Below are 24,991 nucleotides of genomic sequence, written 5' to 3' on the forward strand. Positions count from 1 at the left end.
TGTCCCCTGATCTAGATGATTATAATGTGTAACAAAGCCATAAATGAGGTATGTGCCGTGATCTCGCTTGCTTTAAGTTCACATCAATTCAGGCAACCTAAAAAAACACAGTTTTGTTTGAACATTTAGAAACTAAACTTTTGAGTTAGCTATTGTTTAATTTTATTGGTGATTCCAAATACGTAGTGTAATCGTAAGCTCGGCAAACTTACGCTTGGAGAATGTGATGTTTCCCCATTCAGACAGAATGCACGAGCATACTGCCCAAGAGGCATTTCAAAGATGGCAGCCGAGTGAAATGACTTGCCTTAAAGGGACTTTGATATAGTCTGACAAATACTTCTCCTCTTGTACTTGATAATGTATTTTGAGGACTTTTTAGGTGAAAGTGTAGTTGTTTAGATTTTCAAATATGCAGTTTATTTATAAGATATAGTGCCTTTATGAAAATGTGTTTAGATGATTTTGAAGGAGAGACTTACAGCCTTTCAGCTGCTAATTGTCTACAAGAAAATCTCATGACAGACACTTATTCTGGAGTAGAGCTATGCAATTAATCGAAATTCAGTTTCAATTTTAACTTTAGCCTCTAACGATTATGAAAAAACATTGATTGAGATAAAATGATTATTGCAGCAGTACACATTTGTTCCCCTGCAAAGTTAATTTCACATAAAACCGAGTAAAAGCATGTTTTGTAATGTGACTTTTGCAGCATAGGAGGGCTTCATTTAATGATAAATTGTGTATTTGATTAATTCATGTTATTAAAAAATTCCAAAGAGAATGCATCCTATTGAGTAGACATGCTGAGCCTCTGAAACGAGCAAAGGACACACTTCTAAAGTCACCTGAGCGATTTAATGGTCAAATACATGCAAAAATGTGTCAAAACACAGTGTTTGGAGATTATTCACATTAACTCTCATTTGTTATGTAATAAACGAATGTAATGAGTTGAGAATGACAAGGCATGTAAATTGGAACTGCATAGCTCTTAAAGCGACAGTGCCTTATATTCCTGCTGCCGACTGTTTTTATCAGAACTAATCAAACAAAAAACATGGACAAAATCACTCACTGCTCCTGACGTTCGTAGCTTTGATAAGAAACAAGTTAGGTTTTTTCCTACAGTGAAGATGCCTAAAGCACAACTTGTTTCATATATTTATCCTATTGTATGTTTACATATTCTATTATTTCATGAACTTTTTGTTAGTTTGTTTTTTACTTTGCCCCTTTTTGCTATTGTATTAAGAATTGTGAAATTAAATGGTTTTCGAAGATGTGATAGCAAACTTATTTACAGAAAGGAAAAACTTTTTTTTACACAACTGAAGTCAGAATTATTAGCCCCCTTTTAAATTAGTTTTTCATTTTTAAATATGTCCCAGAGTGTTTAACAGAGCAAGGAAATTTTCACAGTATGTCTGATAATATCTTTTCTTCTGGAGAAAGTCTTATTTGTTTTATTTTGGCTAGAATAAAAGCAGTTTTTAATTATTTAAACACCATTTTAAGGACAAAATTATTAGCCCCTTTAAACTTTATACAGAACAAACCATCTTTATGCAATTAACCTAGTTAAGCCTTTAAATGTCACTTTAAGCTGTAGAGAAGTGTCTTGAAAAATATCTAGTCAAATATTATTTACTGTCATCATGGCAAAGATAAACTAAATTAGTTGTTAGAAATGAGTTATTAAAAATATTATGTTCAGAAATGTGTTGAAAAAAATCTTCTCTCCATTAAACAGAAATTAAGGAAAAATAAAACAGGGGGCTAATAATTCTGACTTCAACTGTATATCCTTTTAAATTATCATTTATTAATTAATTTTCCTTCCTCTTAGTCCCTTTATCCATCAGGGGTGGCCAACTGCAAACTAGCCCAGCCGGGACTCGAACCAGCGACCTTCTAGCTGTGAGGCGGCAGTGCTAACCACCGAGCCACCCTTTAAAACAATTATGATTTCAATTATGCCCCAAATAATTGTGATTATGATTTTTTACATAATCAAGCATTTAGTTGGATGTCTATATTGTGGTTAAATGTAAAATATACTTAATTTTGAGTTTGCCAAAAGGAAATCTTTAGTTGTAATCATCTGTTACTTGCTCCAGAGCAGATAGAATTGACTGCAATGCTTTACAGCTTTACATGTAATAAATGTTATATGAAAACTTAGTGGTTGTTTATTTTTTATGATGTACTTAAATTATTATGACTTACTGTTTCATATTGTTTTTGTTTAATGTAACTAATCAATAAATGACATCTGATATAAATTGCAGAAGAATTTAATAAAAGTACTTCACATGACATGGTTTAGTGATTGGCAGATGATGTTGTATTGTTCTGACATGAGAAATACAGGACAAATTTGTTAGATATTATGTCGTTCTGTGTTATAATCCTAAGCTGTAATTTTTATTTATTTATTAAAACTCAGTTCTTTCTCCCTGAAAGCATCCTACCTAATATGTGTTTTTTACATGCTAAGAAAGTCTATTTATTTGTTTACTTGTTTATATATATATATATATATATATATATATATATATATATATATATAGTGATTCAGGAAAGTGCAGTGAGTGGTTTTGCCTTTTTATGGTGTTGTCATTATCACCGAATGAACAGAGCAGCAGGAACACCAGACTGCGGTCACTTTACGAGCTGAACAGTCTCAAATTAATGACGCACAGATTCCTTCTCAGCTGTTTTTATTCGCCAGGACCTGTGTTTACCTACAACTGTCTTTATAGGAATATTTACCGACATGGGCATTTTCAGCACCAGGGTATTGCAATACTTTTTAATAGCACCAGTATATAATGCAATAGATTCATACACAGAAAAGGTCCACAGAGGGCGGTGGGGGTGATTACCAGAATAGGGAAGTCCCAGAGTAAAATGAGAAAATATGATACACCAGTGTTTTTGAATAAGGAAAAACTGTCTTTACGCTGTTTGCATCTGTTTTTATATTATTTGTTTTTATTTTATTTATACTTGTCTCTTTTATTCCGGTTTATGTAAAGCACTTTGAATTGGCACTGTGTATGAAATGTGCTATATAAATAAACGTGCCTTGACAGTTGTAAATTTTTTTCTTTGATAGAGAAAGGAAGATATTTAGAAAAGAAAACATTTTTGATTCTTACTAGAGTTAACAATAACCAAAACTGGTTATCAACAATTACCCAAATGTACTTATTTGCTTTCAGTTAAAAAAACTAATTTAAACACGATGTTGCATAAATTATGACAGATTACCACATTTTACTGTGTACAACTCAACCACAGTTATATAGTATGCATCAATTTCTTGATTATTCCATATGGACCTGTCAGCATTTTAATTCTCTTGTCATAATAACATAAGTGGCCTGTTAATGAAATAACCATTCAGTAATGAATAGGGGATGAAGGACAGAGAGTAGAAACAAGAGCTATATGCCTTTTCAATGACCTCATAATTCACTGGCTTATTGAGTATTCTGAGAAACTGTTAATGATGAACAGATTGTTTCGTGTACTTAATCACTTTAAGTGGACCCCTGGCAAAACAGAAACTAATGTAATCTTTGTAGCCAGATCCAGTCCTGCCTGTAAAAACAGAGCGCGCTACTGATTTACGTGAAGTGAAGTGAGCAAATATTCATAGTTAGCAGCTTTTAGTTTTGAGACATGACAGAACAAACACCAGCATCATATTTTATACAAGGCTTCATAAAAGCCCCACTTACCATGAAATTTCATTGCTCCTCATAAATGTGCATTAATAATCAGAAATGTTCTCAATGGCTGTGACTGTCATGCAGTTCAGTAAATACAAACAGTGTGACATTACTGGAAATTCCCTGAAATAGCAAAACTGCCAAGAATTGGGAAAAAAATCCCTTCATTATGTTGACTAGGCCTGTCGTCTAAAAATGAATTGCCATACAAGTAATTGCAAAACAATTAATAGTATATGACATAATTTCTAATAAAATTGTGTCTATTTAATGTTTAACAAATGTGTTTTAAGTCTTGATTTGAACGTGCCTAATGTTAGAGCACATCTGATCTTTTCTGGAAGCTGATTCCAGCAGTAAGGGGCGTAATAGCTGAAGGCCAGTTCACTCAGCTTTAACTGAACTCTGGGAATTTCTATTTTTCTATCCTAATGATCTGAGTGATTTGTTTGTATCAGTGAGCATATCTGTCATGTATTAAGGTCCTAAGCCATTTAGTGATTTATAGTCAAGTAATAATACTTTAAAATCTATTCTGAATGTCACTGGGAGCAAGTGTAGAGACCTGAGATGTAATGTGCTCTGATTTTCAGGTTCTCGTCAGAATCCTGGCTGCAGTGTTCTGAAGGAGCTGCAACAGCCTGACTGTCTTTTGGGGAAGACCAGTGAGGAGGCTGTTACAGTAATCCGCTCTGCATAAAAGCATGAACAAGTTTCTCTAAGGCTTTGTTTACACTGCGAGATTGCTGATTTTTTCAATAGAGTCTGGTTGCAGATTTGCACTTGCACCTCCATGCTTGCACGCTTGGACTTACACACTCAGGCAACCACGCTTCCTCTGCAAGTGCTGTCATTTACAATCACCACCTGTGTCCGCTTGCATGAAAGTCCTTCGGTAATTTAACTTAAGGGTGTCTCTGAGGCGGAAAAATCTCTGAGGTAACGGATTTCATTATGATCGTTGCAACAAACTTCTTTTCTGTCACCCTTACTCAAGAGCCTTTTTTCTAAGAGTTTCACTGTAATTTCTGGCAACATATGGCGACGGGCACCACAGTTGTTATAGAATGAACAACCAACTTTCTGTGGTAAAGTTATTGCCCTGTGTGCCATTCTACTATGCTGCAGAGGAGTATGTTGTGTGCATGTTTGTGGCACAGAATGATGACACATGCCGCTCAAAAATTATGTAAAAGTCAGATGAAATCCTGCATAACTGTTTACACTACAGTCGCATTGCAAAACATCAGATCTGTGTCTGATTTAATACTACAAATGAAAGTGGCACAGAGTCTGAATTAAAAAGATCAGATTCTATGCAGTTTGGGTTGTTCACACTATCATTACCCGAGCCACATTTGGCTGTAGTGTGAACCAAGTCCTCACTGGAAACACAGTATCTAATTCTTGCAACGTTTTTGAGATGATACTATGCTGATTTACCTACTGCTTTGACATGACTACTGAAACTCAGATATGACTCCAGAACTACTCCAAGATTCATGACCTTATTTTTTGATGTTTGACCCCTAGAGCCAAGGTACGCATTCACCCTGAGAACCTCATCTCTGTTGCCAAATATCTTCAGTTGGATGGCAAATTGAAATGTAATTAAAATCGCACAATTACTACTGTTTTTTCCAGTAACCGCTTAGATTATTACAGACAATAGAACATTAACAGTTGCAACAGGCCTAGGCTAAACAAACAAGGAGAGAGAAAATTAAATAAAAAGTTAAATCAAACTCGCGCTGAATTTTGTATAAAAAACATTGTTTCTGTAAATAATTATAGGTGCGCTCATAATTCACAGACAAGACTGATCATTTATGCCGTGTTGCTGTGTCTGGTAATGTGTTTGTGTCTATCTTGAAGAAAAATAAAGCGAAGCACACAATATGACGCTGAGATTATATAACAGCTAAAGTGATAGTTCACACAAGAGTGAAAAAATACTTAGTATTTCCCTACAGTGTTTCTAAACCACGAGTGTCTTTTTTCTGTTGAACAAAGAAGAAGATATTTAGAAGAATGCACTCATTCTTATGCAAACATTTTCCGACATCTTTCTGTATCCTCTTTTGTGTTCAACAGAAGAAAGAAACTCAAAGAGGTTGTGAACTGTCCCTTTAAGCGGTGAATGGATGAGAGTGTGTGTCTTCATAAGTGCCAGTGTTTATTTAAGCAGAAAGACGAGCATGATTATCTATTGAAGCCATTTATGAGCAAAGCCCTTTAACCATGTTCTGAATGTTCTTACACACTGAACATTTCTTCTCCAGGAATTGATTTTCCTCAAGCGCATAAAGCACAAATAAGCCTTTCTTTTTCCGTGTCTATTGATTTATGTAGAATCCATTGGTGCCCTCTTAACATTATCCTGCCGCATTCTTACCACGAGCAGTCACTTGTAACTAATGGTTCAGATCACTGACCCGTTTGTTTCCTTTCTCTCAGAGGATTGTAAGATCAGTTTAATGTTCTGTGGTGTCTGTACCTTCTGTCGGTATGCTGGTGGGCATGTGTGATGGGGCTCGGCTCGAGTGACCCTCAGTAGTTCCTCTGTTCCTTGTGCTCATCTTCACCACTGATGCAGTGGTCAGCAGATCCATATTAGTGGTGCTGATAATGTCACACGAGTTATCCTTAGTCTGCCAGTGAAAGACAAGTGATATTAGCAGTTGAACCAAAACATATGTGACATAAGCAAAAATGACATTGCTTATCAGTGCCAATAGGTCAACCTCAATGACATGTCTTATGTTGCATAGCTATAATATAAAAAAATAGCCGACAATGCATTAATTATAGATTTTTCTTTTATGCCAAAAATCATAAGTATATGAAGTGAGGGCCATGTTCCATATATTTTGTAAATACACTTAGTGGCCACTATATTAGGTACACCTTACTAGTACTGGGTTGGACCTACTTTTGCCTTCAGAACTGCCTTAATGCTTCATGGCATAGAATCAGCAAGGTAATGGAAATATTCCTCCAAGATTTTGGTCCAAAATGACCTGATAGCATCATGCAGTTGCTGCAGATATGTCAGCAGCACATTTATGTTTAACCACATCCCAAACGTGCTCTATTGGATTGAGATCTGGCGACTGTGGAGGCCATTTGAGTACAGTGAACTCATTTGTCATGTTTAAGAAACTAGTCCGAGATGGTTCATGCTTTATTACATGATCCTGCTGGAAGTAGCCATCAGAAGATGGGTACACTGTGGTCATAAAGGGATGGACATGGTCAGCAACAATACTCAGGCAGGCTGTGGCGTTAAAATGATGGTACTAATGGGCCAGAAGTGTGCCAAGAAAATATGCCCCCCACCGTTAAACCACCACTACCAGCCTGTACCGTTAATACAAGGCAGGATGGATCTATGCTTTCATGCTGTTTATGCCAAAATTTGACCCTACCAGCCGAATGTCACAACAGAAATTGAGACCTATCACACCAGGCAACATTTTTCTAAACTTCTGTTGTCCATTTTGGTGAGCCTGTATGAATTGTAGCCTCAGTTTCCTGTTCTTAGCTGAAAGTAGTGGCACACGGTACCAGTAGATCTGCAGTTTCTGAAATACCCAGACTGGCACAACAACCATACCACGTTCAAAGTCATTTAAATCACCTTTCCTCCCCATTCTGATGCTTGGTTTGAACTGCAGCAGATCGACTTAACCATGTCTACATGCCTAAATGCATTGAGTAGCTGCAAAGTGATTGGCTGATTAGAAATTTGTGTTAACGAACAGTTAGACTGGTGGACCTAATAAAGTGGCCAGTTAGTGTATATCAAAACTCATTTTTTTAATTAGTAAAATTATATTTGGAAAATTTTTAAGACAATTTTCTCTCTGTTTTTTTTTCAAAGTCTCAGATTTCAGATTTTCATACAGTTGGCAGTTATGTTGTTCTGACATTAAATACCCAAATACGGCTGAGTAATACGAACTGAACTTTGGAGATTGTTGCTTTGATTGTTAGACTTTAGATTTAGATCTGTTCTCTCTAAACACCAGTATGAAAGCTTACTCTAAAAGCAATGGAACATCAATTAGGATTCCTTCATTTTAAATGTAAGGCTACCTTATCAGCTCTACAGTTCACAGTGATACAAACAAAAACACTAAATAATTATTTAATGGAGAGCTTTAATAATGTCAATAACATGTAAAGAGGTCAGAGTCTGTAGACAGACAATCAGTCTGTACAAAGACATAAATAAAAAAAAATGTTATAGACCCTCCAAATTATGCATTAGTAAATGCATTAAATAGAAATAAAAAAACATTTACTGCTAGAAAAGCTAAAATGTGATGCTACACATGTTTTTACTTAATACTGGGTTTCGCTGTACATGTAGTATTTTAGTGAAGGCAGAAGAAGAAAGATATAGTGAACATGAGGTATCCTTTTCTCTCTGCAAACTGCAGATGAATTCATACATCATGCAGGCAGAGATTTATGATAGAAAAAAATACAAACAAACACACCTCATCTGGGCAGCTGTTATCCACCCAGTCCTGCCGGTGGCGATCAAAGCCGCTGGAACATCTGAGGTGAAAAATGAAAACCACTCATTATCATTTAAAGATGGACAAGTAAAATACAGAAACAAGATGACCATATTAATTGATATCATTAAATTCAGGGAAATCGTCTTCCACACATGGATTTAAAATAACAAAAAGACAAGTAATCATGAAATCAGGTTTAATTTTAGTTCTCCCAGAAACTTCTGTTCAGAACACTCTGTTCACTGTGGTCGCAAACAACAGGAAATTCAGGCCGATGAAATATACGAAGGACTGTCTGCAGCGGTATATCACTGAGAGATGCTGGCTTATAGAGTCTAGAGCGAGGCAGTTCAGCTTCAGACAGAATGAAGCACAACAGAGCTCAGCTGCTTGGCATTCCTGATGTTTGCTGAGATACAGTCACCCTTACTCCAAATCCTTCAGCTATTCCCCATTCGCCATTCATCTTCATGTGATATCTCTTTTCAGGTCAGCGCAATTCAGCATAAACACACTCGTATCACCCCTCTCCCTGTTTCATGCTGATATATTGGGGCTTAGAAAAGAAGACACATTTGTTGCCCAGCCACTTCACATGCTTTTGTAAGATTTTTTTGGGGGCCTGTCGCGGCTCATCAATGTAAAGCAAAATCAAAAGGATCCTCTTCTTTTTTTCTGATCGCAGAACTAAGGGTCTGATAAAAATGGACAAAACAGTTATTCAAACATGGAAGGGAAACTTTCATCTATGCAAAAAGAAAATATAAACTGACAGTCAATGGAAAATGAGTCTTAGAACAGCAATGTGTTTTCAGTTTTTTCCCCTGGTAATAGTGTTTGTGAGACTCTGCTCTGAACACGTGGACAGAAGCACCTTCAGCAGCTGTGTCAGGGGGCACACAAAAGCTTTGGATCAGAGATTTCGTGACCCGTGGACAGGAAGCAGAGCTCTGCTAAGAGCCACCGCTGGCTCAGACACACACACATACGAGTCTCTGTGGGCCAAAGACATGAAACAGAACAGCCTTAAGCTTCAGTTCAAAAAAGAACATTGGATCAACTTAAACAAATTAGTCCAACTTGTTACACCTAAAAGAATTACGTTTATTCAACTTCAATTATTACTGAAAATTGTAATAAATTAGGTTGATTCTTTTAGGTGTAACAAGTTAGAGTAATGTGCTCTGGTTTTCACTTTTTACAGCTCAGTGTTGTTGTTCTTCTGTTATAGCAGATTTTTTGTGTTTGTTTATCTTTACTTACATATCACTAACAGCCAAGTAAACTTGTTGATCAAGAGTAATGCAATCAATAGTATCATTTATACATGTACATATTTATACATGTATCACAATATATTATCATCATATCATTCTCCAACTAATATTAGAAATATTTTGTGCTTCAGAATTTTACACCAACACTGAAACTTATTATTTTTCAGTTAATTTGCCAAGTAATTTAATTTAACTCTGGTTTCATTTTCATCCTCCTGGTAATGTTGGTGTTGGGTTGGGTTGCTTTCTATGCCGAGAGATTTCAGCTGCTGTCTGGGCTTTTTACACCTCTTTTTCTTTGGGTTCAATACACTTTCACTGTGTCATTTTATTACAATACACATAACTGAATTTTTTAAGTAATTAGTTTTGTTTTCTTTCCTGATTACTTTGGTTGCAGGACTATATATAATGTATTCAAACAATCACTTGCTCAATTATCTTAAATTAACCCATGATGGGCAACTTTGATAATCTTTTTCACGTTTAAAAATGTTTACATTTACCCATGTCCTGTTCTAATCAGTGTTGAGGAAAGTTACCTTTGAAAGTAACGCATTACAATATCGAGTTACTCCGCAAAAAAGTAACTAGTTGTGTTACTTGGTTACTTTTTTATAGTAAGTAATGCATTACAGTACTTATGCATTACTTTTTCATGGCTGAGGAGCTCTACAATTACCAATGCACTATATAACCTCCATTAACTTAAACATTCATTCATTCATTCATTTATTCATTCATTCATTCATTTTCTTGTCGGCTTAGTTCCTTTATTAATCCGGGGTCGCCACAGCGGAATGAACCGCCAACTTATCCAGCGAGTTTTTATGCAGCGGATGCCCTTCCAGCAGCAACCCATCTCTGGGAAACATCCACACACACATTCACACACACACTCATACACTACGGACCTAGCCTACCTAATTCACCTGTACCACATGTCTTTGAACTGTGGGGGAAACCGGAAAACCCGGAGGAAACCCACGTGAAGGCAGGGAGAACATGCAAACTCCACACAGAAACGGCAACTGAGCCGAGGTTCGAACGAACGACCCAGCGACCTTCTTGCTGTGAGGCGACAGCACTACCTACTGTGCCACTGCCTCGCCTAACTTAAACATATCAAAAGTAATTTAGGATAATGTTATCTTCTGACAATGTCCTGACCCAGAGCTATACATGTCATTTATACAGTTTAATGAAAGTTTAAAGCAATGTGTTTGCTACTTTTGCACTTTTTGTTTTACTAGTTACAATAAAATCACTGTCCACTGAGACAATTCTCGTTTCCTTTTCTTCAATGTGTTCAGAATAATGTGAATACTTCCATCGCAGGAATGTAAGGCTCTGCCATCTTTGTTTCTGTCTGTTCCTGTGAATTCTCACATTCTCTTATTGAGTGCAGGATTAATTTTTAATTCTGCATTTTTTTTAAAGCTTATTAATTCAACTAAAAAGTAAGTTGCATTAAATTTTTTGTAAAAGCATTGCATTACAAAAATTCTCAAAATATAAATATAAATATAAAATATAAATACTCAAATATTATTTGCTTAATTTAAAAAAAAGTAATGCTTTACTTTACTCGTTACTTAAAAAAGTAATATTATTACGTGATTTGGGTTACTTGTAATGCGTTACCCCTTAACACCGATTTTAATGCTCTGCTAAGCAAACCCAGCAGGCACACAACAACATAAGACTTAGCTTAGCTTAGATTTAGGTCATGATGCCAGGTGACCAAAATTTAATGTCTAGTCAGTGTCTAAGGACAACGTTATTTTGACATCCAACAATGACACCAAATTACGTTGATATTTGGTTGATTTTAGGTTGTTTTGGAAAGTGACCAAAATCCAACGTCTGATAGATGTCATAGTGATATGTCAAAAATGTCATAGTGAATGTCCTCACAACGTCAAGGTGTAACATGATTATACGTTGATATTTGGTTGATTTAAGGTTGGATTTTGGACATTGACATTGGCCTGACGTTGGGTTCTGATGTCAACCCAATTTCATTTGCAAACAAATCCAACGTCCCTATGACATACAACGTCAATAGGACATCATGTTGACGTCCTGTGCCTGCAGGAAAATTAATATTAAAAATAAAAAACAAATAACAAGAATTAATAACTTATAATATAAGTGTGCATAAAAACAAATTCATACTAAATGTGTATTTTATTGTTCCTTATATTATTTAATGTAATAACTGTCATTTTGAACATAGACAGATTTATAATTATGGATGTAAAGACACTTATTGTTCATGAATAGTTTGCAAAACAAACCTGATTGGTCTCTTTTTAAAAAAATATCTGATCAGATTATCTTATTTTATAATAACAAAAGTATAAAAAGAAGTGACGCAAGCTTCAAACATGCACAAGGTAAAAAAAAGTCCAAGCTAGATTTCAAATAACTGATTTATTTGCAGACATTTCCATCAACACTTGACCTGTTATACTTGCACTTTCTATAGCACTTTCTATCTACTTTTTTCTTTTCATCTATAAAAAGTCCTTGCTAATAATACCATATTGGATTAGCTGGGACTTACATTTACCAAACAAATTTGATTTTGAGTCATTTACTTTTATAGCTTTGCCACGGTCATTATGCCTGCTTTTCTTTTCTCTCCCAAGCAGTTAACCTGAGCCCCAATGAATCACACAAGGAAGACAAGTAAAAGTGCAATACATCTCTCTGGATTTGAGTTCGCCCATCCTTCGTCAGCACTTCTCCATCCTTTCATAATCTCATTTACATGTTAATGGCTGCAAAAGCAGTCAGCTCAAATTTATTCTCATCCAGTAATAATCTGACCTTCAGGGTGAAAGAAGGCTTTTCCGAGAATGCAGATCTATGTTTCTGATGCACGTAATGTTACAAACAGACTCATCTGTTAAAGTAATCTCATTATTTCAGCCTAATGAAATATGAAAGATATCATATTCAACACCTGCTAACAGTCTGACACCCTTCCTCTCCTCAATTAAAACTTGCTTTTTCGGATTTTGTGTGCTTCAGATCAGACCTCATCTCCTTTCTCCAAAGACAAAGGGCAATATGTTTATTATTTGCATTGGGAAGACCAGGCTGTCATTATTAGCTTAAATCAACTGAGTTACCTGCATTTACTGTATCATTACCCTGCTCTTTCTCTCTCTCTAGCACACAAGCACACACATACATATACAGTGTTTATCAAGCCAAAAAAAAAAAAAAAACTTTAATTACAGTAGCAATTTCTAACTGCACATTGTTTCCATAACCTCCAGCCAAACAAACGTGGTTATGAATATTGATGAAGTCTGAATATAACTCCCTTGTCTACTAGGAGAAATTTCAAGACTGTGTTTCCCATTTAATTATCCAGTCTAGCCGGTTTAGAGGCACATTTTCTTGGATTGATGGAAAAAAAACACGATCCCACTGACTGAAGATGTGCATGTGCATCATGTTACTGTATGTATTAAAAGCGCAACTAATATGCAATTTTCGACATACTATATTTTGTAGAAAGTAATGTGCTTAAGAATAATCAGAGTGCACAGCAATTATTATTATTATTATTATTATATTAGTCAATTTATTCTAAACGAGTGGCCATCAACGAGGTTCACTTCTGTAATTAATGTATGTAGATCTGTAACACATTTGCATGATCTCTTCTCTGGCTGCCCAAAAACATTGTCAGCTTTAGCCCCCAAATACCGCAGTTATACTTAATTTATTTGTGTCCAATTTGCAGTATGTACACTACTCGGATCCATCTTGCTTAACTTGTCTTTATGATGGGAGTTCAGGCTGATTACCTAATGTTTGATCATTGAACTGATTCTTGAATTGATACAACAGTAGCTATGTTTCCATCCAAAAATGCAAATTAATGATGTGGAAAATTGAAATATTGCATAAAAAACAATTGAATAAAGCAGCGTTTCCATCCAAGAGAACAAATCATCCCTTCCTGATTAACTGGCGCCAAATATCAACATATCATCAACATATCAATATATTTGCTATGGTAGGAGAAGCTGCGTCAATCTTTTCTTTATTTAATAACTGACTTGCAACTCAGATGACGATGCCGTCATGCAATGAACACGTAGTGGCTTTTGAAGGCGTGAGACGTGAAAGACAGGTGCTCTTGACAATTCTGGAGGTCATTAATAATATAATAACACTAAACTCTAACAGTTAAGGCATTTAAGAATCATCAAAACAACTTTTCAGATGTTTACCAGTGTACTCAGCCTGCTGGTTTGTCCATTCACACACATTTTCATCATCAGATGATCTCTTTTAACAAAATCACTACATTTTTTAAGCACATACTGGAATTTGTTTGGTGAAAGTGTTTTCATCGTAGTTTATATATTCTTATTAAATAAAAAGTTTATCCTACTTAGTTATGAGCATATGTTTCTTATGCACATTAAAAAGTATGTGTATCTTGACGTTTCCATCAACTGTCTTTAATGCACATTTTGGATAAAAAAAATAGGTGGATGGAATCATAGCTAGTGTGTACAATTGCCAAGGGTTTGTGCAGGATTTATGCGGGTAAATTTAAGAGGTTTTAAAGATCTTTTTAAGGCCAATACCAGCAGGCATCAGACATCAGGTGACTAAATTTTAATGTCTAGGCAGCATCTAAGGATAACACTAATATGACGTCTAATAATGACATCAAATGACGTTGATTTCTGGTTATATCTGATATCTGGTGATTTTAGGTTGTGTTGGAAAGTGACCAAAATCCAACGTCTGGGCAACATCTTAAACCAACTTCACATTGACATCAAATACAGACATTCAGTTGTCAGGTATGGCAACCAAAATCCAAAATCCGTCCGACAGATATAGTACTAACGCACACACAACGTCAAGCTGTAACATCATTAGATGTTGATATTTGGTTGATTTTAGGTTGTGTTGGAAAATGACCAAAATCCAATGTCAAGCCATCATTTAAACCAACCCCATACTGACATCAAATACAGTAATTTATTCGTCAGGTATGGCAATCAAAATTCAATGTCTGATAGGTGTCATAGTGGTAACGTCCACACAAAATCAATCTGTCACATCATTAGATGCTAATATTTGAATAATTGTAGGTTGGATGTTAGACATTGATGTTGGGTTCTGATGACCGGTTTCCCCAACAAACCAAAGACATGTGGTACAGGTGAATTGGGTAAGCTAAAATTGTCCATAGTGTATATGTGTGAATGAGAGTGTATAGGTGTTTCCCAGTGATGGGTTGCAGCTGGAAGGGCATTCGCTGATTAAAAACATATGCTGGATAAATTGACAGATCATTCCGCTGTGGCGACCCCGGATTAATAAAGAGACTAAGCTGAAAAGTAAATGAATGAATGAATGAATCAATCTATATACCCCTATAGGTCAACAGTTGCTATAAATTAAATACAACTCTTCATCTGCTCCCTAGACATTAGACATAGTGAAAGAGATTAGTTTTTAAAAAGTTTTGTTCAACTACTGAATATAGTAGGTTATTTTAAATGTGAATTATCAACAAATAAGCTGTTTCTCAAACTTGTGTGTATAAAATTATATTGTAACTGACATCCAAAACAAAATTAGGAGGAAGCTTTAAAAGAAAAGCATCATAGGAGCACTCTGTAATGATTTATTGAACAATAACACGTGCACAGATAAATGCTGCGTCTTGAAATTCATAAGCACTTCATAAACCGAAAACTGAAACCTGTACAAAGACCTCAATACCTAAATCTCACAATAAACACCAACTGGGATTTTATACTCCTGAATCCGTGAGAAATTAAGTATGCGTGTGGGTGTGCATATATCTGCCTGAGAATAAGAGCGAGGGATTGAAAGTCTGCAGATGGAAAGATTGCCAGGAAAATAAAGCAGAAGGGGGTCGGGCGTCTCGGTCTCGTCTGTTCTTTGGTATGTGATCTACAGAGTAAAGCTGTCTGGGCTCAGGAGGTGAGAGAGCCCGGGCATGAATCGGCAGGAATGCGACTTTATTTTTCCTCTTTCGCACTTTAAGAAAAGAAAAAAGCAGTCCTGGTATAAAAGACTCAATGTCACTTTGGTGTTATTTTGGAAATATGTAATGTAAGAGGTATTTCATTAATGCAGTCGTTTACGTGTGATGTTTACAGTTTTTTTGATTTTAGTCTATCTCTAAATACTGAGGCATCTTATAACTCTGTGTGGCTGCTGAATCAGAAGTGGTGAATTCTTTCTGCACATCTCGTGAATGTCTGTGTCGGGAGCACTTCTGTTTCAGTAACTGCTGACAGAACTTGTAAAATGTAAATTACTCCCCTCGTTCACTGCACCACCTCCAGGCATCTTTAATTCCAGCAAAATGGCATTAGACTAGTGAAGAGAGAAATGAAGGAGACTTGTTTTCTCACCTATTGAGCCGGTGACACCAGCTGCAGTTGAAGTTAATCTGTGATGCTATGCAAGAAGTGCAGCTTGTGAATTGAAGACATGCTGTGAAAGAGAAAGAAAGAAACATGTAAAACACGTAAGCACAGAACCAGTTGTGTATAAACCAAAAGCCTAATCTAACAATGAACTGGACTTTCATATAGCGCTCAGCATAAACTTAAAAAAATTTGTTGTTTTACTTTTTTTCTGGCAGCTTTTAAATTACAGACATTTACTGTAAAATAACAGACTTTGCAAATAACGGAAATCTAAATTTAAGGAAATGGCGGTAGCTTACGGTCCATTATTTTACGGTTAATTTCTGTGATTTAACCGTCATTATATTATTATTTTACCCCAGCTGCTGAAAAAAGTAAAATAACGATTTTCTTTACAGCTTATAAGTACATTCTTCTCAAATCTATCTTTTCAATTCATATATTTAATAGGAAGCTATACAATGTTATATTTGTGCATATTAGATTAGTCAGTACTGAAGCCAAAACTGGAGCTAATCTAACAAAATAACTTACAATAACACTCCAAAAACTAGTACACCCAAATGTACATGTTATAGAAAAATATTAAATACAAATTTAAAAAAGAGGAAAAATCAAGAGATGCAAAATAATTTAACATTTACTTGAAATTTTATAGGTTGTAATTTTATTTTTGCGACTTTTCGTTTGAATTGAATTGCATTATCTTTCGATTTATAAATATGTTTGATGAAGAAAATATTACTTTAATAAATATTATTTTGTTTATATGCACCAAAATACATTGCCTATATTCACTGAGAAATTGATACAACTATTAATTTTAAAATGGGCTGTACTAAAATTATGCTGAGCACTGTATGACCTAAGAGAAATGTTCAGTATACAGTCTATTATGAAAATCTAACATTGCAAAAAAATGTACAGGCCAAAGTATACTTCAGCTATTTTTGGGGAGATCTGTTTTGTCCTCAAACCGTTTGCACAACATGGCTTTTGTATGTGATCATCAGTAACGTGTGCTCAGAATACATTATGATCAGATCAGATGTAAGCTTTAAATTGTGGCTTTACAGAGGGGAAAGAAATGGACATAATGCTGAAGACAAAATACTGCAGTTCTTCTTAAAATGAGTACAAAGATATATTATTGCAATTAAATTTTGCAGAAAAAAGCTCAGACACTGCATGAGGATGAGCATGTTGAATGTCTGTACATGTACGCTATGATATAAAACTGGGGTGCCCAATTTTTTTCTTTTAAAAAGCCAAAAACCAAATTTGATTGAGATCTGTGGGCCAAAGGTAAGTATACCAAACCATATACTTTAAATTTGCCATGGTTGGTTTCCTAATTTATTTGCTAGAAAACTTACATAAATTAACATACTGTAATAATTAAAGATGCAGTATCCTTTTTTACATTTTATGATGAAATCATTATAATACAAACCTAAACAATCCCATTTATAACACACTGGAGTTCAACGCTGAATACACTAGTCAAGCTGCTCCTGCCTTTGTCTTGATTTGCTCAACTTGTGCATTCTCCTCATTTGTAAAGTGGCATTATTTACATTTTAAAAGTCTGATTTATTTACAACAGGGGTGTCCGAACTCGGGCCTTGAGGGCTGGTGTCCTGTTGAGTTTAGCTTCAACTTGTCTCAACACACCTGCATGGATGTTTCTAGGCAGCCTAATAAGAGCTTGATTAGCTGGGGTTGAAACCAAATTATGTAGGACACAGTCCCCCAGGATCGGGTTTGGGCACCCTTGATTAGCAACAATTAACTGAAACATAAATTTTTTGTAGCTCCTCAATTAAACAAAGAAACTAAAGGTTACGTTAAATTTGAAATGATGATCTCTGTCAAAGGCATTTGCCCCAACCAACTCCCCATCATTCTCCCTCTCTTTTCAGATGGGATTCTCTACTTTTGGCACCTCTGATATAAAGCTTTCATATATATATATATATAAATGAAACAGTATAAGGAACATGGCATTTATATTTTAAAATATTGTAAGTTTGTGTATTTGAGTGTGTGTATTTTCATTGGCTTACTGCGTAGTGGCATCATTTCCACAGCTGTAGAGTTGGTAATTTTGGTCTTTAACAGCTCCACTCTGTGGTACTCATAGATAGTCTTCCTCCGCACATCTAGTGTCACACAGATAAATATTACAGTTAGCATGGGAATCATTTGGATTGCTGAACTGCTGTCTTGCACAAGGAACTAGTGAGAGAGAGAGTTGTTGAGTTTCAAGTACAACACATTTATCATACTTTTAACTTATCCACCTCATTTTTAATGGTCATTCGTGACTTGAATGTGCAAGACTTCTGGTATGAGCCACTTCCAGTTAATTTAGATGTACTAAAACAGTCTGTTATGCTGCTTGAAGTTTAAAATGATTTTCTGCCAAGGAGAGCAGGGTATTTTTCCACAGAGCAAAAATAAAACAGCACCAATTGGAAATATTACAGAAAATATTTACATATTTAAAGTGTTTTTCTGTCCCACAGAGACACCAGTAGTTAATGTTACAGAAGGATTCAACATATCTCATTATTTACAACATTGCCTTTTAGTTTCTTCTTTATGTTTTTTTTTAAATAAAACCAAAAGCTGTTGACTTGCATCATAGTCTAAATCCCCAAGAACCAAAGTTTCAGATAAAAAAGTTATACTAAGAGAAAAAAAGTCACATAAATATTGGATAAATAAATTAAAAATGACATTTTCCTACTATTCCTTTACTCATTTATCCCTTTATCCTTGAAAATGTGTCACCATATAGTCTAAAATCATGTTCCATGAAGATATTTTGTAAAATTCTCAATGTAAATATTTATTAAAAATAGTTTAGAAATTTGAAAAAAATTGAAAAAAAAAAATTGAAAATTGAAAATGTTAAAGGCAATTTTCTCTCTATTTTGATTTTTGTAACCCTTATATTCCAGATTTCCAACAGTCACTTCTTTGCCAAATATTGTTCTATCATAATAAATCTAAAAAATAAATCAGTTATTAGAGATGAGTTATTAAAACTATTATGTTTAGAAATGTGTTGAAAAATCTCTCCGTTAAACAGAAAACGGAGAAAAAATAAAAAGGGGGGCTAATAATTCAAAAGGGCTAATAATTCTGACTTCAACAGTATATAATGGTCTCCGAGTTAAAGTTAAGCCCACCATCACTGACACATACTGGATCAAATGCATGTACACGCATGCATGAATAAGGCTGCAATACAGATGCATTCAGTTATAACCCATCTACGTGACTGGTAGCTGAATTGCCTAAAAGCAGTGAAATGGAAAATTGAATTAGAATGAAGACAGGCTGTGTACTGTAGCAAGATTTCTCGATGTGTACAGATTTATAAAGGCTTTCCACACTGAATTAAATCACCAAAAATCTAGACGGTGTCATGGGATATTATTGCTACACTTGGTTCATAATTTACCTGAGGTTAACAATTCATCCAGGGTGTTCATACACTGACATTTCACACTCTGAATTCTAACCAACAATATGTCCTCTTTTGAACTTTGATATGTGACCTATAATGTTGTGTGCCTTGTAATATTTTAAGCAGAACTGTGATACTACTCTGCGAATTAAACCATCACACTTTGCTCTTACTGGTGGAACGTGCAATCAATGAAGATTGGCCACCAGGCTGGTCAAATGTTTCATTTCAGTTTCATGGTTCAACCCCTGGATGTGTGTTGGAAGTAAATGCCCAGGTGCTGCGTAATTAAGCTGTATATTTAATAATACACATTACCAACAGAGTATGTGTGCTAAATGTACACAGATTACATAAAGTTGTGAGTTGCAAGTTGGAACTTGAGTAATCATAATTTGTCAAACATAACATAACATAATCTAAACTGGCTAGAAACTTAACACCATTTTTAACCTCATTAACCAGAATTTTTCCTTTGTTACATCCCTAATTCAAACAAAAGTGAAATTAAACTAAAGACATGCAGCAAAGTTGAGTTTACACAGATTCATTTTGCCGACTGTTGCTACAGAAATGTATTAGCCCAATTCGAGGACGAACAGTTCCAATTTAATTGATTGTTGTCTAGTCAGAACTACAGAAATGTTATGGTTCAGATGATTTATTTTGAGTTGACACTAATTTATGTTAGGCAGTGGCCCTCAACAAACAAGACTGGATGCCCATGAGTCAAAGTCAAACCCAACTGCTTTTGTGAGTGTGTGTGGCTTTTCATGTGTCAGCTCTCCAGCTGAATGTGCACGGCAGGTCAGTGTATCTCTCAGATAAAGTGACTGTTTGTCTGCAGCTGAGGAAGTAACTGCCTGACCTTGCTGGAACCCACATCTCCAGTGTATTAATACATAAAAGAGAGGCTAAACTTCAAGGCAGGAAATTGCAGCTTGTTCATTGAAGGCTGTTTTTCTCTTCCTGTGGGTAATTACATTTCTTGCCCATGGGGTGTCAGAAAACTCCTCAGTAGCATGCTGATATTGCCTGGAGAAACGTAAGTCTTCGTGAGAGCATCTTAAACAGTGTCACCTGATGAGTCTCCAGACACTAATTAGCCAACGGGTAGCTTAACTATTAAGCTCTCACAGTAAGTCTATCTCATTCTCATCTTCCCCTCAGAGTCGTCTCTTCCCATATTGTGACAGACAGAACGACAGAATGATGCAAATCCTGACCTTTCTCAGCCGACAGTCACAAACAAACATACGCTCGGAAAGAATAAGCTGTCTTGGAAAATCATAAGCCTCCATTCATGACGTCCCGACAGCAAACAGCTCCTCTCCTCAAACACACTCACTCACTGCCCGACTCCAGACATATTTATCTGCTAATTTCAGCTCAGGTTTGGTCCTGCTGGGCTCACAGTTACTACTACATCAAAGACTGTTCCTGCTGGGTACGGCAGACAACAAACAGACATCCTGAGAATGAATGAAGATGGAGGTTTGAATTCGTCCCTGAAGTACTTGACTGTCAGAACAAACATATTCACAGTTGTCTGGAAGGCTGAAGAGCATCTGTCAAATCCAGCCATCAACTCACGTCTCAGAAAACAACACACATGAAGAATATGCAGATGGTTTGCTGGTGTTTTGATACATTATTTGTGTGTGTGTGTGTGTGTGTGTGTGTGTGTGTGTGTGTGTGTGTGTGTGTGTGTGTGTGTGTGTGTGGGTTTGGTATTTGGTGTTTTTCACTCACTAGGGATCTGCTGAATCTTGTGGACCACCACAAAAGCATCAGAAAGCCCAACCTTTACTGGATGATTGACAGAGCTTATCTTTGCGATCTGTACTGGCACCTGAAATAAAAACATTGTTTATGTAATTTACTGTGACATGAACTGGTAAATTTGGAAGGAAACAAACAAACAAACAAAAAAGAAAGAAAAAAAGAAAGAAAGAAACAAAAAAAACCAAACAAAAAAGAAACAAACAAACAAAAAAGAAACAAACAAACAAAAAGAAGAAAGAAAAAAGAAAGAAAGAAACAAACAAACAAAAAAGAAACAAACAAAAAAGAAAGAAACAAACAAGCAAAAAAGAAAAAAGAAAGAAACAGACAAACAAAAAAGGAGAAAAGACAGAATGAAAGAAACAATCAAACAAAAAAGAAAAAACAAACAAAAAAATACTAAAGAAAGAAAACAAACAAAAAGAGAAAAAGAAACAAACAAAGAAAAAAAAACATAAAACAAAGAAAGAAGAAACAAAGAAACAAAAAGAAGAAAGAAAAAATAAACAAACAAAAAAGAAACAAACAAACAAGCAAAAATGAAGAACGAATGAAAGAAAGGAGAAAGACAGAAAGAAAAAAGAAGGAAGAAAGAAAGAAAGAAAGAGTCACACAAAAAATAAGAAAGAAAAAAATCTAACAAAAAATATAGAAGAAAACAAACAAAAAGAAAAAGAAAGAAACAATCAAAGAAAAAAGAAAGAAAAAACAAACAAAGAAAAAAAGAAAATGAAATAAAGAAAGAAGAAACAAAGAAAGAAAAAAGAAGAAAGAAAGAAAGAAAGAAAGAACCAAACAGACAAACAAAAAAGAAAGAAAGAAACAAACAAAAAGAAAGGAGAAAGAAAGAAAAAAGAAGAAACTAACAAACAAACAAAAAAGCAAAAAGCAAACGGAAAATACAGAAGAAAGAAAACAAACAAAAAGAAGAAAAATAAAGAAACAAACAAAAAAGAAGAAAGAAAGAAAGAAAGAAAGAAAGAAAGAAAGAAAGAAAGAAAGAAAGAAAGGGAATATATGGAGTGTGTAATGCAGAAATGCAAAGCGAAAGGAGCCTAATTCAGTTAGGAGATTTGCGGGCTGAATGAGTTTTGCAATAATCAAATCAATCTCAGCAGCATTCCCAAGAATGCCTTCTGACTAGAGGCTTACCATTTTGTTATATATTTCTATCAACAACATTACACATACATAGTAAACATTTTTGTTATGGGTTTTTGCAACTCATATGTCATATTTGACAATCTAAGGAATATTCAATGTATAAGTAGTTTTTATTTATTTAATTTAAGAAATGTAATATTTACAATGGTGACACAGGGGCTTAATGTTTAGCACAACCGCCTCACAGCAAGAATGTCATGGGTTTCCATGGGGTGCTCCAGTTTCCCCCATAATCCTATAAGACATGAAGTATAGGGGAAATGAATAAGCTAAATTGGCCGTAGTGTATGTGTGTGAATAACTGTGTATGGGTGCTTCCCAGTACTGTGTTGCGGCTGGAAGGGCATCCGCTGTGTAAAACTTATGCTGGATAAGTTGGCAGTTCATGTCGTGGCAATTTTGTAGAATTTTTTTGGCGACCCCTGATTAATAAGGGACTAAGCCTAACAAAAATGAATGAGTGAATGAATGAATAATATTTAAAATATGTAATTTAACTACATATAAAATGTTGTGCAGAAATTACCCAAATTAAGTGTGTTAAATGCAAAAAGTATCACAGTCTTTACAAAAAGCAGCTTTAAAAATAAATTATTTGATTAAACAGAATTAATTACACACAAGCTTGCAGAAGTTGCATATGAATTAGTATTTGGATTTAGAAATGGCTCAGGTTCACTTGGTTCATTAAGAATGTTAATTCATTCAAAAATAAAACAGACAAGGTTGTGTCTAAAATATAACTGTTGAACAGAATCAATATCACATGTGCAGTTGAGCTATTTGGGACAAAACAGCCCTTTTAAATTTGCACTCATTGCTTGCTTGAATAACTTATTGCTAACTTAAATATATGAGATGTAAAATTAGATGTTTGTGGCTCAGTGGTTAGCACTGTCAGCAAGAAGGTCGCTGGTTCGAGTCTTAGCTGAGTCAGTTGGCATTTCTATGTGGAGTTTGCATGTTCTCCCTGCGTTCACGTGGGTTTCCTCCGGGTGCTCATATTTCCCCCACATTCCAAAGACATGCGGTACAGGTGAATTGGGTAGGCTAAATTGTCCGTAGTGTATGAGTGTGTGTGAATGTGTGTGTGGATTCTGTTTCCCAGAGATGGTTTGCGGCTGGAAGGGCATCCACTGCGTAAAAACGTGCTGGATAAGTTGGCGGTTCATTACACTGTGGCGACCCCGGATAAATAAAGGGACTAAGCCGACAAGAAAATGAATGAATGAATGAATGAATAAACAGGATGAGAGCATTTTATTTTCACGTGTGATTGCATTTGGTTTGTACTAATGCTGTTGGAATATTTTAACTGAACTGGTTTCATTTCAATTTGACATTGCATGGTGCCCGACTGTGTTTGTAAAAGGCAAATTGAAAAAAGAATGGCACTGACAAAACCACACAAACTCTGATGGAACAGAAAGTAATCACAGAAGAGACGATTTACAGAGGCCGAGAAAAACAGAAAACAGAATCAAAGACACATGGAGGATGAAAAACGAAACACAAAAAATATCAGACCTCTTTGTAAGCAAACACAATTCGTCCATCATTGTGTAATGTGGCCTGAAAGGTGAAACTTCCCAGATTATAAGAATCCTGAAGATGAACGTGATCCCACTGGACAACCAAAGCCGTTCCTATAAAACACACATACACACCATGCAATTGTAACATTCAATATTAATATTACAGGCTTCATATGAACATCTTGAAAGTATAACTTGATCAATAAATGACATATTTGATTTATGAAAAGTCCAGTTTTTTATGTGTGAAGACTGGTAGTTCTATATACTATATGATACAGAATAATGAACAGAATAATGAATGAAACTTGTTCAAACTGCAAGCTTAAAATGAGCTGAAGCAACACTATTCTACTAAATAAATTAAAAATGAAAGAACTGTGTTGGAGAATGAGGGGAAAATGATGACAATGAAGGTAATCTTAGATGTCTCTTAGGAAAAGACCATCTAAGACATATCATACACCCAGTGCAATAAGGAGCAAGACATGTTTGGCGCGATTTGTTGCTATTTTCAGACCAGCAGAACCCTAATTTTCATGTTGTTTAAATAGCAAATACATTTGAGCCCCTTTGTGGACTCATTGGTGTGCCGGTCTAAAAAGAAGATTTGTTAAGGCACATTGCTATTTTGAGAAACTGAAATAGACTGCGCCGTTGACCAGCTAAAACCTGGTCTAAAGTCCAGCACAGAGCACGTTAGTTATACACTTATGCAGGTTTAAACACTTACATAACTTGCATACTTACAACACTTGCAAAATGTTATTATTATTAGCAGTATTATTTATTATATGCATATTTGTCCACCTGTCTGTATCACAATATGGAGCATTATTTAGAAGTAGTTTTAAAACAAATCTTTGCGCTTACCAAACAAAATTAAATATAAAGGCTAATGGATGTCTTCAGTAAAGTGCATAAAACACCATTTCTTTATCCACGAAAGTAAAAAAGCAAAGTTAAGAGTAAAGTAAAGAGAAGGTAAAGATGCCAAATGGAGGAGGCTCGTTCTTTATCCTTGCGCT

The 24,991-nt window shown here is 35.3% G+C and overlaps 1 protein-coding gene across 2 annotated transcripts in view; it reads right to left on the reverse strand.

The window, feature by feature from the left end:
* The window catches only part of plxdc2b (plexin domain containing 2b), a 110,777-nt gene that overhangs the window by 15,544 nt on the left and 70,242 nt on the right, over positions 1-24,991 (reverse strand). Inside the window, exons 6-11 of one of the 2 annotated variants that reach the window (NM_001146305.2) lie at positions 23,956-24,074; positions 21,232-21,331; positions 18,068-18,163; positions 15,984-16,065; positions 8,249-8,309; positions 6,241-6,394 (exon numbers count right to left, since the gene is read on the reverse strand). In NM_001146305.2, the coding sequence (NP_001139777.1) occupies positions 6,241-6,394; positions 8,249-8,309; positions 15,984-16,065; positions 18,068-18,163; positions 21,232-21,331; positions 23,956-24,074 (612 nt within the window). Of the gene's footprint in view, positions 1-6,240; positions 6,395-8,248; positions 10,482-15,301; positions 16,066-18,067; positions 18,164-21,231; positions 21,332-23,955; positions 24,075-24,991 lie in introns of those variants that run through there. The other variant, XR_012382235.1, reaches the window with a different exon arrangement.

The sequence above is a fragment of the Danio rerio genome, chromosome 7, assembly GCF_049306965.1.
Source record: "Danio rerio strain Tuebingen ecotype United States chromosome 7, GRCz12tu, whole genome shotgun sequence".
NCBI lineage: Eukaryota > Metazoa > Chordata > Actinopteri > Cypriniformes > Danionidae > Danio > Danio rerio.